The following is a 14,926-nucleotide window of genomic DNA, read 5'->3' as shown; positions in this document are numbered from 1 at the left end:
GGATCACGATGTCGGGATGCTCTTGCTGTCGGAAGATGTGTAATAAAGCCTTAAAAGAAAGAGAAGCCAAGTTGTTTATTACAAGGATGAAAAAAGAGGAGAGGTCGAAGACGATCCAGATCGTTGTCAAGGTCGACGTTGGGGCATGCTTCTAAGTCCAAGAAGCATAAAAAGAAGAAGAGGCATGGTTCTCTACATCGTTCGGATAAAGAAGCGGCTCCGAGATCGACTTCGCCTACTCAACGTCATAAGGACTTTGTTTCTCCCTCTCCTGTCTCAATTCCTGCTTCTCCTGTTTGCCTGACCTCGCCTGTGGCTTCACCGGAGCACTCTCCGGCTCCATCTCCGACACGGGAGCACTCTCCGGCTCCAGTTGAAGAAGCTCCGGCTCCTGATGAGTCTTCGACTCCGCTGGCTCGACCATCGGCGCCAATTGGCCCGAGTCCGGTTATGCCTCAGTCTGAGCCATATCCCCTCTTTCCAGGTCCGGGACAAGATCCATCGCATTATTTGAATGCGATGTATGGATTCTTCACTAGAGCGATGTACCCCTCTGGAGCACCTTCGGGTCCTATGGGTCCAATGGCTTTTAATCTGGGGGTTCCTCAAGCTTACACTCAGGCTCCATTTATGCCTTTTTTCCCGGCGGCGCCGTCTTGGCATTTCCCGGCGCCGAGGACATCGACTCCACTTCCATCTTCACCGGCTCCAGCTCGACCTCGTTCGACTCCGGCTGCTCCTCCGGATCCGTGTTTGACTCCGGCTCTGGCGCCGTCTGAGTCGGTTGTGGCGCCGCCGGTCCTGAGGATTAGGTCCAGGCGAGAAGCTCAAAGAGTCGTGGAAGAGCAAAGGTACCAGGTTGTGGAGATGGAAGAGGGTGAGCTCATGATGTCTGATGACTTGTTTGAAGAGTTGAAGGAGGCTAGTGGCCTGGATTTATCGCCAGAGTGGGAGATTACTCCTCCAGCCGATACTCCCTCTAAAGATGTGGCTCCCTACCACACAGTCATTAGGAAAGCAGCGGAGCTTTTGGATCTACAGCTGCCAACTGCTGAATTCAAGCCTAACATCCTCACTGAGGTTTTACATTCTCCCTCCACCGTGACAGAGACCTTACTACCATTTAATGAGGCCATCACTGAACCCGTCATGGGGGTATGGCGAAAGCCCTTTCAGCTCCTGCGGTCTCAAAAACTGTGGCTAGAAGGTACAGGGCGGCTCCAGGTGATCCAGACTTTCTCACTTCTCATCCTTCTCCGGAAAGTCTGGTGGTTCAGGCTGCTTGCTCTAAGAGGTCTTCAGGTGCCTTTCCTCAGGTCCCTGGTGACAGGGATGCTAAAAAACTCGACCAATCAGCCAAGAAAGTCTTCTCCTCGGCCAGTATGGCCTTAAAGTCGACAAATGCCACCTGTCTCTTGGGCCGTTATATCCATGCTCTCATGGATTCTGCTAAACAACTGGCCCCTAAGTTATCAGAGGAGGACAGACAGAACTTTAATGAGGTGCTGTCAGACACTCAGGCGGCTGCGCGTCCGGTTATTCAGAGTGGCCTGGACACTGCGGACTCTGTCGCCAAAATTATGGGCTCCTCGGTTGCCACAAGGAGGAGTGCGTGGCTGAAATCATCCGAGTTCTCCCCTGATGTGCAGGCAATGCTTCAGGACTTGCCTTTTGGTAAAAAGGCTGATGCTGCATTAGAGAGCTTTAAGGAAAGCAAAGCCACGGCCAAATCTCTGGGTCTGCAGACACAACCTAGGGGTTCATTTAGGAGATACAGGGGCTTTGGAAGGTCGGCCTTTCGGACCTACAGGCAGCCCCAGCAACAGCAGCAGCAGCAACAGAACACCCTGTATAAGAGCTACAGTGGCAGAATCAGAGGTCGTGCTCAAGGTCGGCAGCTCTCCTCGTCCTCTTCCTCTATCCCTCCCACCACTGCAAAGCAGCCCTAGATCCAACATTCTGGATCATGTTAGTCCTGTAGGGGGCCGGCTTACCCATTTTCTACAAGATTGGGAATCGGTCACTTCAGATCTCTGAGTTCTAGATCTTGTAGAAAATGGGTACGCCCTCCCCTTTTGGGAATTCCCTCCGAATTACCCTCCTTGTCAGGGTACTTGCTCGGAGGACAACCTTCTTCTCCTGCAGGAGGAAGTCTTTACGTTATTAAAAAAAGGTGCGATAGAGGTGGTTCCGGAGCAGGAGAGGGGTCAGGGATGCTACTCCCGGTATTTCCTGATTCCGAAAAAGGATGGCAGGCTACGTCCAATTCTGGACCTCAGGATCTTGAACTTTTTTCTGAAGCAGGAGACGTTCAAGATGCTCACCCTTGCGCAGGTTCTTCAAGCGCTGCAACAGGAGGACTGGATGGTGTCGATCGACCTGCAGGATGCGTATTTCCACATCCCCATCCTGAAGTCGCACAGGAAGTATCTCCGGTTTACGGTAGGGTCGCAACATTATCAGTTTGCGGTCCTTCCGTTTGGTCTTACTACTGCACCTCGAGTCTTCACGAAGGTGATGGCAGTGGTAGCGGCCCATCTCAGGAGGTCGGGGATTCCAGTTTTCCCCTATCTGGATGACTGGCTGATCAAAGCGGAGTCGCCAGAGAAGGTGCTTCATCATCTGCAGGTTACAACCCAGCTGTTGTACAAATTGGGTTTCTCGATAAACGTGTCCAAATCTCACTTGGTGCCCTCTCAGCGCAACCTGTTCATAGGGGCGGTACTGGACACTACTGTGAGTCGAGCATTCCCACCTCCTCAAAGGATTTGCGACGTACAGGAAATGATTACCTTGTTTTACAATGGAGCAGTCGTTCCAGTCCTGAAGGTCCTTCGCCTGCTCTGTCTGTTTGCCTCCTGCATTCTGTTGGTCAACCATGCACGCTGGCACATGAGGGCGCTCCAGTGGTGCCTACGCAGGCAGTGGTATCAGCACAACAGAGATCTCAGGGAGTCTGTGAGGATCTCCAGAGAAGCTGCAGCAGATCTGTCTTGGTGGAGCGTGGAGGGCAATCTGTCTCAAGGAAAGCCCTTCCATCTACCTCCATCGGTGGCCACAGTGATTACGGATGCATCCACTTTAGGGTGGGGTGCGCATCTGGGGGATCTGGAGATAGAGGGTCTTTGGTCTCCAGAGGAAAGGCTGCTTCACATCAACCTTTTGGAGTTGCGGGCGATACGTTTGGCACTCAAGGCCTTCCTCCCTTCCCTTCGCGGTCAGTTGGTTCAAGTCCTGACGGACAACACTACCGCGATGTGGTATGTCAACAAGCAGGGAGGAGTGGGGTCGCATTGTCTCTGCAGAGAGGCTCTGCATCTCTGGTTCTGGGTTCAGGATCATCAGATTTGTCTCATGGCAAATCATCTGGCCGGAGTTCTGAACGTGCGTGCGGACAGTCTCAGTTGGCAGTTCTCTGCCGAGGACGAGTGGAGGCTCCATCCGGAGGTGGTTCGTCACGTCTTTCGGACGTGGGGAACTCCTCGGGTGGACCTGTTTGCCACTCTCGAGAATGCTCACTGTCATTCACTCTGAAGTCTCCGTTATCCGATGCAGGGAGCTTTGGGGGACGCGTTTCAGTTGAGATGGGACTCGCATCTCCTTTACGCATTTCCTCCCATACCCTTGATTCCTTGGGTTCTGAGGAAGATTCACCAAGACCGGGCCCAAGTCATATTAATCGCCCCGGATTGGCCAAGAAGGGTGTGGTATACAGATCTTCTCCACCTCTCCTTGTGCCCTCCGCTCCGTCTCCCTCTGAGGGCAGACCTCCTCTCGCAGTCGGAGGGGCAGGTTCTACACCCCTACCTCCAGAGCTTACGCCTTCATGCCTGGAGATTGAACGGGGCAACCTGAATTCTTTTTCTCTCCCACCTGATGTGGTAGATGTAATATTGACTGCCAGACGTCATTCCACTAAATCTATCTATTCTTATAGGCGGTCTAAATTTGTTCTTTGGTGCGGAGAGAAGTCTATTGACCCTTTGAGGGCTCGTTTATCCAACATCCTTCAGTTTGCTCTTTCTCTTGCTCAGCAAGGCTTTGCTGTAGCTACTGTAAAGGGATATTTATCGGCTTTGACGGCTTTCCTTTGCTTGCCGGATCAGCCGTCTTTGTTTAAGCCACCTATTGTATTACGATTCCTTAAGGGTCTTACCAATAAGTTTCCGCCTACTCCTTTTATTGTGCCTCAATGGGACTTAAATCTTGTCTTAAATTACCTGATGGGTTCTCCTTTCGAGCCCTTGCACAAGTGTCCCTTAAGGCTGTTGTCTTTTAAAACGGTCTTTCTCATTGCCATTACCTCGGCAAGGAGGGTAAGTGAGCTTCAAGCTCTAAGTTCAAAACCCCCGTTCTTGACCATTCATGCTGAGAGAATGGTACTCAGGACCAGGGCTGCTTTTCTGCCAAAGGTGGTAACTCCTTTCCATCTGGGGCAGTCCATTACCCTTCCTACCTTCTATCCGCCCCCTCACCGTTCCAAGGAGGAGGAGCGGCTTCACCGCTTGGACCCTAAAAGGGCAGTGAGCTTTTACCTCGATAGGACTAAGGACTTTCGAGCGGACGACCAGCTCTTTGTTGGCTGCAGGAAAGGCAGAGCGGTGCACAAGCGCACCCTTTCCCGATGGATTATCTTGTACATTAAGATATGTTACTCTTTGGCCGGTAAGGAACCTCCAGAGGGTATAAGGGCTCATTCTACCAGGGCAAAGTCTTCTACATCTGCCTTATCTAGAGGTGTTCCTGTGGAGGACATTTGTAGAGCGGCAACTTGGGCCTCCCTCCACACTTTCGCGAAGAATTACTGCTTGGACTCCGAGGTGAGGAGGGACGGACACTTTGCTCGTTCCGTCCTTCAAGACTTTCTGGTATAGGAAGGTGGACACCCTCCTCCGAGAGTGGGGCTGCTGTGGGAATCTTTTCACAAGGTGAGGAATCCACTGGCAGATGTATCCATCAGAAGAACAAGTTACTTACCTTCGGTAATGCTTTTTCTGGTGGATACAGGATCTGCCTGTGGATTCCTCACTGACCCACCTCCCGGTTGTCCACCCTTGTATACCTACAATAGTGATGATGTTTAAAAATGTATTTGTTACTGTCAAAGGCAGTGTGTTATTTCTTTTGCCTTCCTGTATTATCTTCACACTGTGTGTGTTTTGTATATTATGTACTGTGTATACTGTATATATATTGCTGTCAGTCCGTCCGTGTGCCTCGAAGGCACGGAAAAAAAGGGCGGAACTGACGTCATCGCGCCAACAAGGTCCTCTTATGGATCCAGTGACGTCAGCGGAGCCGCGAGCGAAGCCGTGCTTCTGTGACATCGTCCTCGTCGGTGTGGAGAGCTACAAAAGTTTCCGAATGTTGCTGGCGCAGGGGATATTCACAAGGTGAGGAATCCACAGGCAGATACTGTATCCACCAGTAAAAGCGTTACTGAAGGTAAGTAACTTGTTCTTCTGACCTCCCTGCAGGTGAGAAACCCGCGCTCACCGAGGTTAGAAACAATGCCTGCGCCAGAGGAAGGTGTTCACTCCTCCTCCAGCAGGATGGCTAGTGATTTAGCATATCAAGGCCAGGGACTTCAAAGCCCCTGCCGTCTTTGAAATGCAACCCCTGCTTCCCTCAGACCTGGGAGAGGCCACCCCCTGCCCCGGGTCCTGAGAAACATTTGACCCCAGAACAGGCGTGAAATTAGCAATGCAAGTAGGCGTATTCCACAAAAGAAGGGTTCCACTATCTGGTTTTCGGTGGAATTAGGAGCTCTGGAAAAGGGTTATACCCACTCCCCACGGGAAGTGATCATAGAGGGAGTGTAATGACCCTAGGGGTAAGTAGCCTATTGGCTACTACTCTTCACTCCCTTTAACCCCCCTAAATGTATTATTTAGGTGGCCCCTTGACAACAGGAACTCGTATTCATCTGCCTGAAAGGAGGACGAAGAAGAGCCAAAGACATGTGAATTGTAGATCCGCATCTACCTTGGCGCAAAACCCTGCTTGACTGCTGCTTTCCTCACAGTCACTGTAACAGTTTTGTCCAGAAGCGGATCAGCCTCCCCAAACCCTTGGAGACCTGCCCAGCACTTCCTCCATCCAGCCGCATCTCCTTTGGAATGGAGGAGGCACTTCCCTGCACCAGCAGGCACCGACTGTTGCTGCCCGGTTCTGTCGACCCTTGGGCCTAATGAGTGAGATGCACCCCCATCAAGAGGTCTTCGTGCTCCAGGAGATCAGATCCATCTTGCGGCCAAGTTTGGAGATGCCAGGACCCCCGGGCGCCACCCTGCATCAATAACCGCGGTACAGAAAACAGTTGCAAGCACCAAGGCTTGTTTGTGTTTAATCGTCTAAAGTACTTACCTGATTCCGATAATATTGCTGGAAAAAATTATATAAAAATCTGTTATTTTTCTAAGTTGGTCTCACGTTTCATCTTGAGTTTCTCATTTATTGATTCCTTCTGTACATCAAATGCTTAACACTATCCTCTGAGAAGCCTAAACTTCTCACCCACACTACCACAAAGAGAGCATTTGGGATTATTAATTTAAGCCCTGTAAGTCAATAAGGGTCGTCTGGACTTTCTCCTTAGTGTACTAATTTTTGTGCACTACATAAAAAGCCAGCTTCCTACAGTACCTTATAAAGCACTGTGGCCGTCTTGTTTCTGTCTCCAAACATGTGATCTTGTTACTGATGAAGCTTGGCTTGCAGTGCTTCTAGCCTCGCTTCTGTGCTAAGGTGCTTGCTTTTATTGCCATGATTGACACTGTCTGCCATGTTTTCAGCCTAGTTCCGCTGCTCATGTGCTTGATGTTCTTTCACCTGGTCGTAATGTGCAAGCCTAATCTCTTAACCTTGTTTCTCTGTCTCATGCTCTTGTCTCTGCAGACATTATCTATTTTGTCACTAAACTCATTTTCCTTTGCGCAGGGGATCCCTGGATCCATCCTTAAAAGACATCCTGCAGAGATTCTCCACTGAGAAGCGCTATGCTTACTGGTCGGGATACGTGAAGTCGTTGGTGTGTCACGTGGCTGAAACTGAGGGTGCAGGCTGTGCCTCGGTCCAGGAATATCAGATGTTGATTTCAGCCTGGCGGATGCTGCTGATCGTTGGAACCAGCCATGTAAGCCCTTCCAGTGCATTTACTCATTCTTTGTACACATTTGGGAGAAAAAGTGGCGGAGTAGTGGTCAGTCTTCCCTCTGGATCGAAGAGAGTAGAGGTGGTTTGATGGCGTAAGGGAGCATGTTATATAACCTCTGCAGCACCCCTTTAACCACTCTCAGCTGTCAGTTGCCCATCTGTAGATTGTATCACTTTCTGGCTCACATTGTATAATGTGCAGTAGTCAGCCTACTGCACCGACGCAGATATGTGTAGATCCTGTGAGCACTGCTGAAGCCTTTGGTTGTCACTCGTCCTTTTCACTGTTTCATTACTTATCCTAGAAGGGTCTTGTATGCTAATCAGGATTCTTTGGTGTGAAATATTTCCATAACTTGACAACCAAGTTAATTCTGAAGTGGCTAATCCAGCCTAAAGTCTCTCCTACATACTTTTAGCTATGGGGTGGTCTCTAGTGCATAAAGGACCTGTCGTAAGTTTCTATTTGCCCTAGTAACAATTTCTCAGGAAGTGGAGATTTCTTCCTTGGTGAGAATGTCCACCTAGAGCAAGCATGATCGAGGCACTGCATGTTCCAAATGGTCATGGGAAGTAAGGCATTTAAGGGCTGCACTAGTTTATTGGGTCACTTGTAGATGCTCCACAATCTGAGGACCGAGAACTCTCGTTTTTTGAATACATAGAACATGCCTGGTGTATTGGGATTTAAAGCATAGAAAGCAGGAGTACAGTAGATGCATTAGTTATTGGTGGCAGTGAGAGTTGGTTAGTTTCCTTCCCTAGACCAAACGTTAATTATTCACTCTGCCATGGCAACTGAGAAAGGAAGTGCTTCAATTACACTGACAGACCCATATCTTTGTTGTTGATGGCCCGTCACTTATTCCGTTGGAAGAGGCTCTACCAAATCTAACGAGAGATCAGCTTCTATTTATAGGGTGACTCGCCAACAACCAAGTCTAGAAGAATGACTTCTGGAAATTTCTATAATATGATCAGTAGTGGAACCCTAGTGAAAATGTTAGTATTGTGTTCAGTATCCTGCATTTCTGGAAGATTACAACTTGGTCACTGACAGCTTTTCACAGAGGTTTTCTCCGCCACATGTTTTTATTGAGGGCTGAGACCCGCTTTGGCTGATAATCCTTTAGTGCGATGGTAGATAAGTATACATTTGCCCTTCAGGTTAGACAGAATATCCATCTTCCAAACTTTAATTCTGATGGATACATCTGCCTGTGGATTCCTCACCTTTTGAATTCTCCCCTGGGCCAGCATTCCACGGAAACTTTTGTCTAGCTCTCCCATGTGGACGAGGACGTCATAATGGCATGGCTCCACTCGCGACTCCGTATGACTTCACTGGAGCCACAAGTAGACCTCGTTGGCATGCTGACATCCGTTCCCTTTTTTCTGCGCTGTCGACTCGTAATGGTTTTCTGGGACTCTCCATTTTCTTTACAGTTACTTTGTTTTCTGCGGTTTCTCTTGGTGATGCAGTGCTATGGCGACATCAAAGAAGTCGGGTTTCAAGCCCTGCAGAGAGTGTGGGGGTCATGTGGCTATCACTGACCCTCATGAAGACTGTTTGTGGTGTCTTTCTTTGGATCACGACATCGGAGGCTGCTCCAGTTGTCGGAAGGTGAATTCAAAGGCTTTGAAGGAGCGTGAGGCAAAGCTCTTTATGGCGAAGGAGACAAAGGAGAAGAGGGGCCGGAAGAGGTCAAAGTCTAAATTGAAATCGTCCACTTCGCATACTTTGAAGTCGAGGAAGCATAAGAAGAAGAGAAGGCACGGTTCCCGACGTCGTTCATCGAAGGATAGAGCTTTGAGGTCACCTTCTCCAGCTTCATGATGTCGTTCTAAGAACTTCACCTCGCCTTCTCCTTCTCAAGCGGCTCCGGCACGCCCTCCGTCGCTGAGGGGTTCTCCGGCGCAGTCACAGACGCCAAGGTTATCTCCGGCGCCTAGAGATAATCAGGAGCCCAGGTCGTCTTCACCTGTGCCTACGACCTCACCTGTTTTGGATCCGGCGGCCCCAACGCCGACTCGGCCTCGATTGGTTTCTGACTTGGCCTCTTATCTACCTTTTCCTGGTCCTGGGTCGGATCCTTCTCATTTTCTGAATGCGATGTATTGCATGTTTGCCTGAGCAGCCTACCCCACTGATGCGCTGTTGGTCCCCGTAGGTCCGCTTGCTTTCAATTTGGGTGTTCCACAACAATATGCCCAGGCACCTTTCGTGCCTTTTATGCCGATGGCGCCGTCTTGGCAGTTTCTGGCTCCGAGGTTCTCTGCGCTGTTTTCTCAGTCTCCGTCGCCATCTGGTAGACCTTCTTCCTCTCGGCTTCAGTCTGCACTGATGCCTTCATCGGAGGCTCTTCCATCGACGCCGGTGTTTCTGGCGCCGTGCTTGTCGCTGCCGACGCCAGTTCCGAAGTTGCGGTCTAGAAGAGAGGCTCAGAGGCTGTTAGAAGAGGAAGAGTTTCAGCGGGAGGAAGCTGAAGAAGGTGAAATTGAGGACTGTGGATGAGTTTGAGGGCCTTCAAGAAGCTAGTGGTCTGGACACCTCTCCAGAGTGGGAGCTTTCTTCTCCAAAGGCGTCTCCTTCTCATGATGTGGCGCCTTATCATGCATTGATCAGAAAGGCTGCTGAACTTTTAGACCTTCAGTTGCCCACGGCTGAGTTCAGGCCTAATATTCTTACAGAATTTTTGCATTCCCCATCTTCTGTGATTGAGCCTCTCTTGCCTCTTAATGAGGCTTTGACTGAGCCAATTCTTGAGGTGTGGCGGAAGCCCCTTTCTGCTCTTGCCGTTTCAAGGTCAGTGGCAAGGAGGTACAGGCCTGCTCCTGGTGATCCTGCTTTTCTTTCTGCAAATCCTACTCCGGAAAGTTTAGTTGTGCAGGCATCCTGTTATGAACAGTCAACGGGATCCTTTCCTCAGGCTCCTGCAGACAGAGACTCTAAAAAATTGGAACAGTCTGCCAAGAAGGTCTTCTCTTCGTCCAATATGATGTTGAAATCCACCAACTCTACGTGCTTGTTGGGGAGATATATTCATGCCCTAATGGATTCGGTCAAGCAGTTGGTTCCCAAATTGCCGGATGGTGATTGTGGCTCTTTTTTGGAGGTGTTGGTGGATACTCAGGCTGCAGCTCGTCAGGTCATCTAGTCTGGTCTGGACACTGCTGATTCGGTGGCCAGGGTGATGACCTCCTCTTTTGCTACCAGGAGGCATGCTTGGCTTCTATCTTCAGGATTTTCGCCAGATGCGCAGGCTACTCTCCTTGATCTGCTGTTCGATGGATCCAAGCTGTTTGGAGAGATAGCCGATTCGGTGCTGCAGAGGTTTAAAGACAGAGCCACTGCAAAATCTTTGGGTCTTCAGTCTCAAACCATGGGGTTTGGATATAAAAAAGACTGTGGTTTTTGCAGGGCAGCTTCCCTTCGTGGCCGAAAGCAGCCTCAACAGCAACAGAATCCTCTGTACAGATCTTACAGAGGAAAGGGTGGAGGTCGTCTGCGAGGTGCATCCCGTCAACTCTCCTCCTCCTTTTCTTCCCCCACCACTGGTACCACAGGAAAGCAGCTCTAGATCCCCCATCTTGGAGCATGCTGGTCCTGTAGGGGGTCGGGTGTCCCATTTTCTTTAGGATTGGAAATCTATCACTTCAGACTTCGGGGTTTTGAATCTTGTGAAAAATGGGTTCGCCCTTCCCTTCCGGGAGTTTCCTCCTCCTTACCCTGCTTGCCAGGGCTGGTGTTCAGAGGAACATATGTTGCTTCTACAGCAGGAAGTTCTTGCCTTATTACAGAAAGGTGTGATAGAGGTGGTTCCAGAGCAGGAAAGTGGTCAGGGTTGCTACTCCTGGTATTTCCTGATTCCCAAGAAGAATAGCAGATTAAGGCCATTCGTGGACCTCAGGGTCTTGAATTTTTACCTAAAACAGGAAAAGTTCAAGATGTTGACCCTTGCGCAGGTTCTTCAAGCGCTGCAACAAGAGGATTGGAGGGTGTCGATCGACTTGCAGGGTGCATGTTTTCACATTCCCATCCTGAAGTCGCACAGGAAGTATCTCCATTTTAGGGTAGGGTCTCAGCACTACCAGTTTGCAGTCCTTCCGTTCGGCCTTACTTCTGCGCTTTGAGACTTCACAAAGGAGATAGCGGTGGTGGCACCTTATCTCAGGAAATCAGGGGTTCCTGTTTTCCCCTATCTGGACGACTGGCTGCTCAAAACACTCATCGGAGATGGTGCTTCATCATCTGCACAGTACAGCATGGCTGTTGTTCAGCTTGGGCTTCTCGATAAATGGGCCCAAATCTCACCTGGTGCCCTCACAGTGCAACCTGTTCATAGGGGCAGTATTGGACACGGCTGTGTGTCTAGCTTTCCGCCTCCACAGATGATTCTCGACATTCAAGAGATGATTCCTTTGTTTCACGATGGAGTGGTTGTTCCAGTCCTGAAAGTCCTACGCATGCTCGGTCTGTTCTCTTCCTGCATTCTGTTGGTCAACCATGCACGCTGGCACACGAGGGCTCTTCAGTGGTGCCTCAGCAGGCAGTGGTATCAGCACGACGGAGATCTCAGGGAGTTGGTCAGGATCTCCAGAGACACTGCAGCGGATCTGACTTGGTGGAGTGCGGAGGGCAACCTGTTGCAATGAAAGCCTATTCGTCTTCCTTCACCGGTGGCCACAGTGATCACGGATGCCTCCACTCTAGGGTGGGGTGCTCATCTGAGGGATCTGGAAATCAAGGGCCTTTGGTCTCCGGAGGAGAGGTTGTTTCTCATCAACCTGCTGGAATTGCGGGTGATACGTTTAGCTCTCAAGGCCTCTCTTCCATACCTTCGCGGTCAGTCGGTTCATGTCCTGACAGACAACAATACAGCGATGTGGTATATAAACAAAAAGGGAGGAGTCTGGTCATATCGTCTCAGCAGAGAGGCTCTGCTACTCTGGTCCTGGGACCATCAGATTTGTGTTATGGCAAATCATCTGGCAGGAGTGTTAAATGTTCGTGCGGACAGTCTCAATCTGCACTTTTCGGCAGATCACAAGTGGCGACTTCATCAGGAGGTGGTCCATCTCATCTTCAGGATGTGGGGATTACCTCATTTGGGCCTCTTTGCCACTCGCGAGAATGCGCACTGCCTGTCGTTCTGCAGTCTTCAGTTTCCGATGCAGGGAGCGTTTCAGTTGGAATGGAGTACGCAGCTCCTCACGCGTTTCCCCTCATTCCCTTGAGTCCTCAAATTCTGAGAAAAGATTCGCCAAGACCAGGCGCAAGTTCTACTGATCGCCCCAGATTGGCCAAAAAGGTTGTGGTACACAGATCTACTTCACTTCTCATCAAACCCTCCGTTTCCCTCTCAGGGCAGATCTCCTCTCGCAGGGGCAGGTTCCACACCCCCACCTCCAGAGCCTGCACCTTCATGCCTGGAGATTGAACGGGGCAACCGGAGTACTTTCTCTCGCCCACCGGATGTGGTGGTCATTATTTTATCTTCCAGGAAACACTCCACCAAATCTATTTATTCCTCCAGTTGGTCCAAATTTGTGAAATGGTGTAGAGAGCGGTGCATTAATCCTTTGAAGACCCGCTTGTCTTTTGTGCTGAGTTTCTCTCTTTCCTTTGCCCAGCAGGATTGTGCTGTGGCTACAGTTAAAGGTTATTTATCGGCTTTGTCGACTTTCCTTTGTTTGCCGGACTAGCTATCTTTGTTTAAATCTCCAGTTGTATGAGGTTAATTAAGGGCCTCACCAATAGGTTTCCTCCTATACCCTTCGTTATGCCTCAGTGAGATTTAAATCTTGTACTCACTTTCCTCATGGGTTCTCCGTTTGAGCCACTTCATAGTTGTCCGTTGAGACTTCTGTCTTTCAAAACGGTCTTTCTGATCGCTGTTACCTGGCCAGGAGGGTAAGTGAGCTTCAGGCTCTTAGTTCCAAACCTCAGTTTTTGACCATTCATGCAGAAAAGATGGTTCTGAGGACCAGGGCTGCTTTCCTGCCTAAGGTGGTTTACTCCTTTCCATCTTGGGCAATCCATTACCTTACCTACCTTCTATCCTCCCCGTCACCCTTCCAAGGAGGAGGAGAGACTTCATCGTCTGGATCCTAAGAGAACTGATCTGAGACTGGACGATCAGCTCTTCGTGGGCTATGTTGGACGTATAAAGGGCAAGGCTGTTCACAAGCAGACTCTTTCCAGGTGGCCAAGATCTGCTTGGCCAAGAAGGAACCGCCTGAAGGTATCAGAGTTCATTCCACCAGAGCCAAGTTCTCTTCTTCTGCTTTGGCTAGAGGTGTTCCTGTTGTTGATATTTGTAAGGCAGCAACTCGGGCCTCCCTCCACACCTTTGCGAAGCATTGCTGCTTTGATTCGGAGGTTAGGAGGGATGGCCATTTTGCACGCTCTGTGCTTCAGGATTTTTTGGTATAGGTTGGTGGACACTGTTCACCGGAAGTGGGACGCCTGTGGGATTCAATTCAAATGGTGAAGAATCCACAGGCAGATGTATCCATCAGAAGAACAAGTTACTTACATTCGGTAACGCTTTTTCTGGTGGATATAGTATCTGCCTGTGATTCCTCACTGACCCACCCGCCTCCCCGTTGTCCGCCTTCGTATAACAAAGGACTTATTGGTTATTTGACATGGTTGTTTCCCTATGTCTTTTGATTGCCTTGCTATTGGTTTATAGGAAATACTTTCTTTAGTCTTTCCTATTTTTCTTTATACTGTGTGTATTTATGTATATGTTGTTGAGAGAAAGTGCCCTCTTTCTGCATGGTATGCCCCCACTTTTTGCTGAATTGCTGATGTTCTTTGACTGAGTCTACCCTGGGCTCCTGCTAATCAGGTATCCAGGGCCTATGTTCCTTCCCTAAAATTGCATTGAAGCCTAAACCCAATTGGCATCCCTGGCCACAGGTCAGCCCCTCGTAAATGGTACCACAGGTACCCAGGGCCCTGTAACCAGAGAAGGCCCCTAAGGGCTGCAGCACTTATTGTGCCACCCTCAGGGGCCCTGCACCTTTTCACTCACACACTGCCTTTGCAGGCTGCGTGTCTTGATGCTGAACAAAGCGAAGAGTCGACTTGGCACACATCCCTGTGTGCCATGCCTACAAACCACTGCCTTGGCATAGATCATTCACCCCTTTAGCTGGGTGCACTATGCCAGTGGTGGGGGTACAGGTGCATGAGCCCTGTACCCCTACAGTGCCCAAGTCCATTCCTGGGCATTGTAAGTGCAGTGCTGCCATTAAGAGAATATGGTGCTGGGAGTTTGTCATTACGAACTTCACAGCACCATAATGGCTACACTGAAAACTGGGAAGTTTGGTATCAAACCTCTCAGCACATTAAACCCACACTGATGCCAGTGTGGGATTTATTGTAAAATGCACATCTGAAAGAGACACATTAGTGATTAGATTCCTTACCCGAGAATATCCCCAGGCGTCAGACTGGATCTGGAAAGTTTTCGTCAGCAGTACCCCTGCGCGTCGGAAGGTGGCGTAGTGCGCCGAGATGACGTCACGGAGACTACTTAGGCGCCACCCATGCGCGCTGTTGCCGTACGATGTCGGTGGCTGACCCCCATGGCGTCTGTCTCTACTGTCTGGAGCGCGACCATGACTCCCGGTCATGTTCCGACTGTCTGGTCATGGCTCCAAAGCCTTACGGGAGCGGTCCCGTAAGCTGCTGGAGGCCCGGCAGTCGTCTCCGTGCTGTTCAAGGTCCAGGGGTCGATCAAGGGACCGACAGCGG

At 50.0% G+C, this 14,926-nt stretch overlaps 1 protein-coding gene across 2 annotated transcripts in view; it reads left to right on the top strand.

Annotated features, from left to right (window-relative positions):
* NUP188 (nucleoporin 188) overlaps positions 1-14,926 on the top strand; it is a 1,223,536-nt gene that overhangs the window by 912,637 nt on the left and 295,973 nt on the right. For both annotated transcript variants that reach the window (XM_085614037.1, XM_085614036.1), the window contains exon 30: positions 6,940-7,135. In XM_085614037.1, the coding sequence (XP_085470163.1) occupies positions 6,940-7,135 (196 nt within the window). The remainder of the gene's footprint in view (positions 1-6,939; positions 7,136-14,926) is intronic.

Source organism: Triturus cristatus, chromosome 1_2 (genome assembly GCF_964204655.1).
Source record: "Triturus cristatus chromosome 1_2, aTriCri1.1, whole genome shotgun sequence".
Taxonomy (NCBI): domain Eukaryota; kingdom Metazoa; phylum Chordata; class Amphibia; order Caudata; family Salamandridae; genus Triturus; species Triturus cristatus.
Note: the sequence above shows the minus strand (reverse complement) of the source record. Positions and strands in the feature narration are given on the sequence as shown.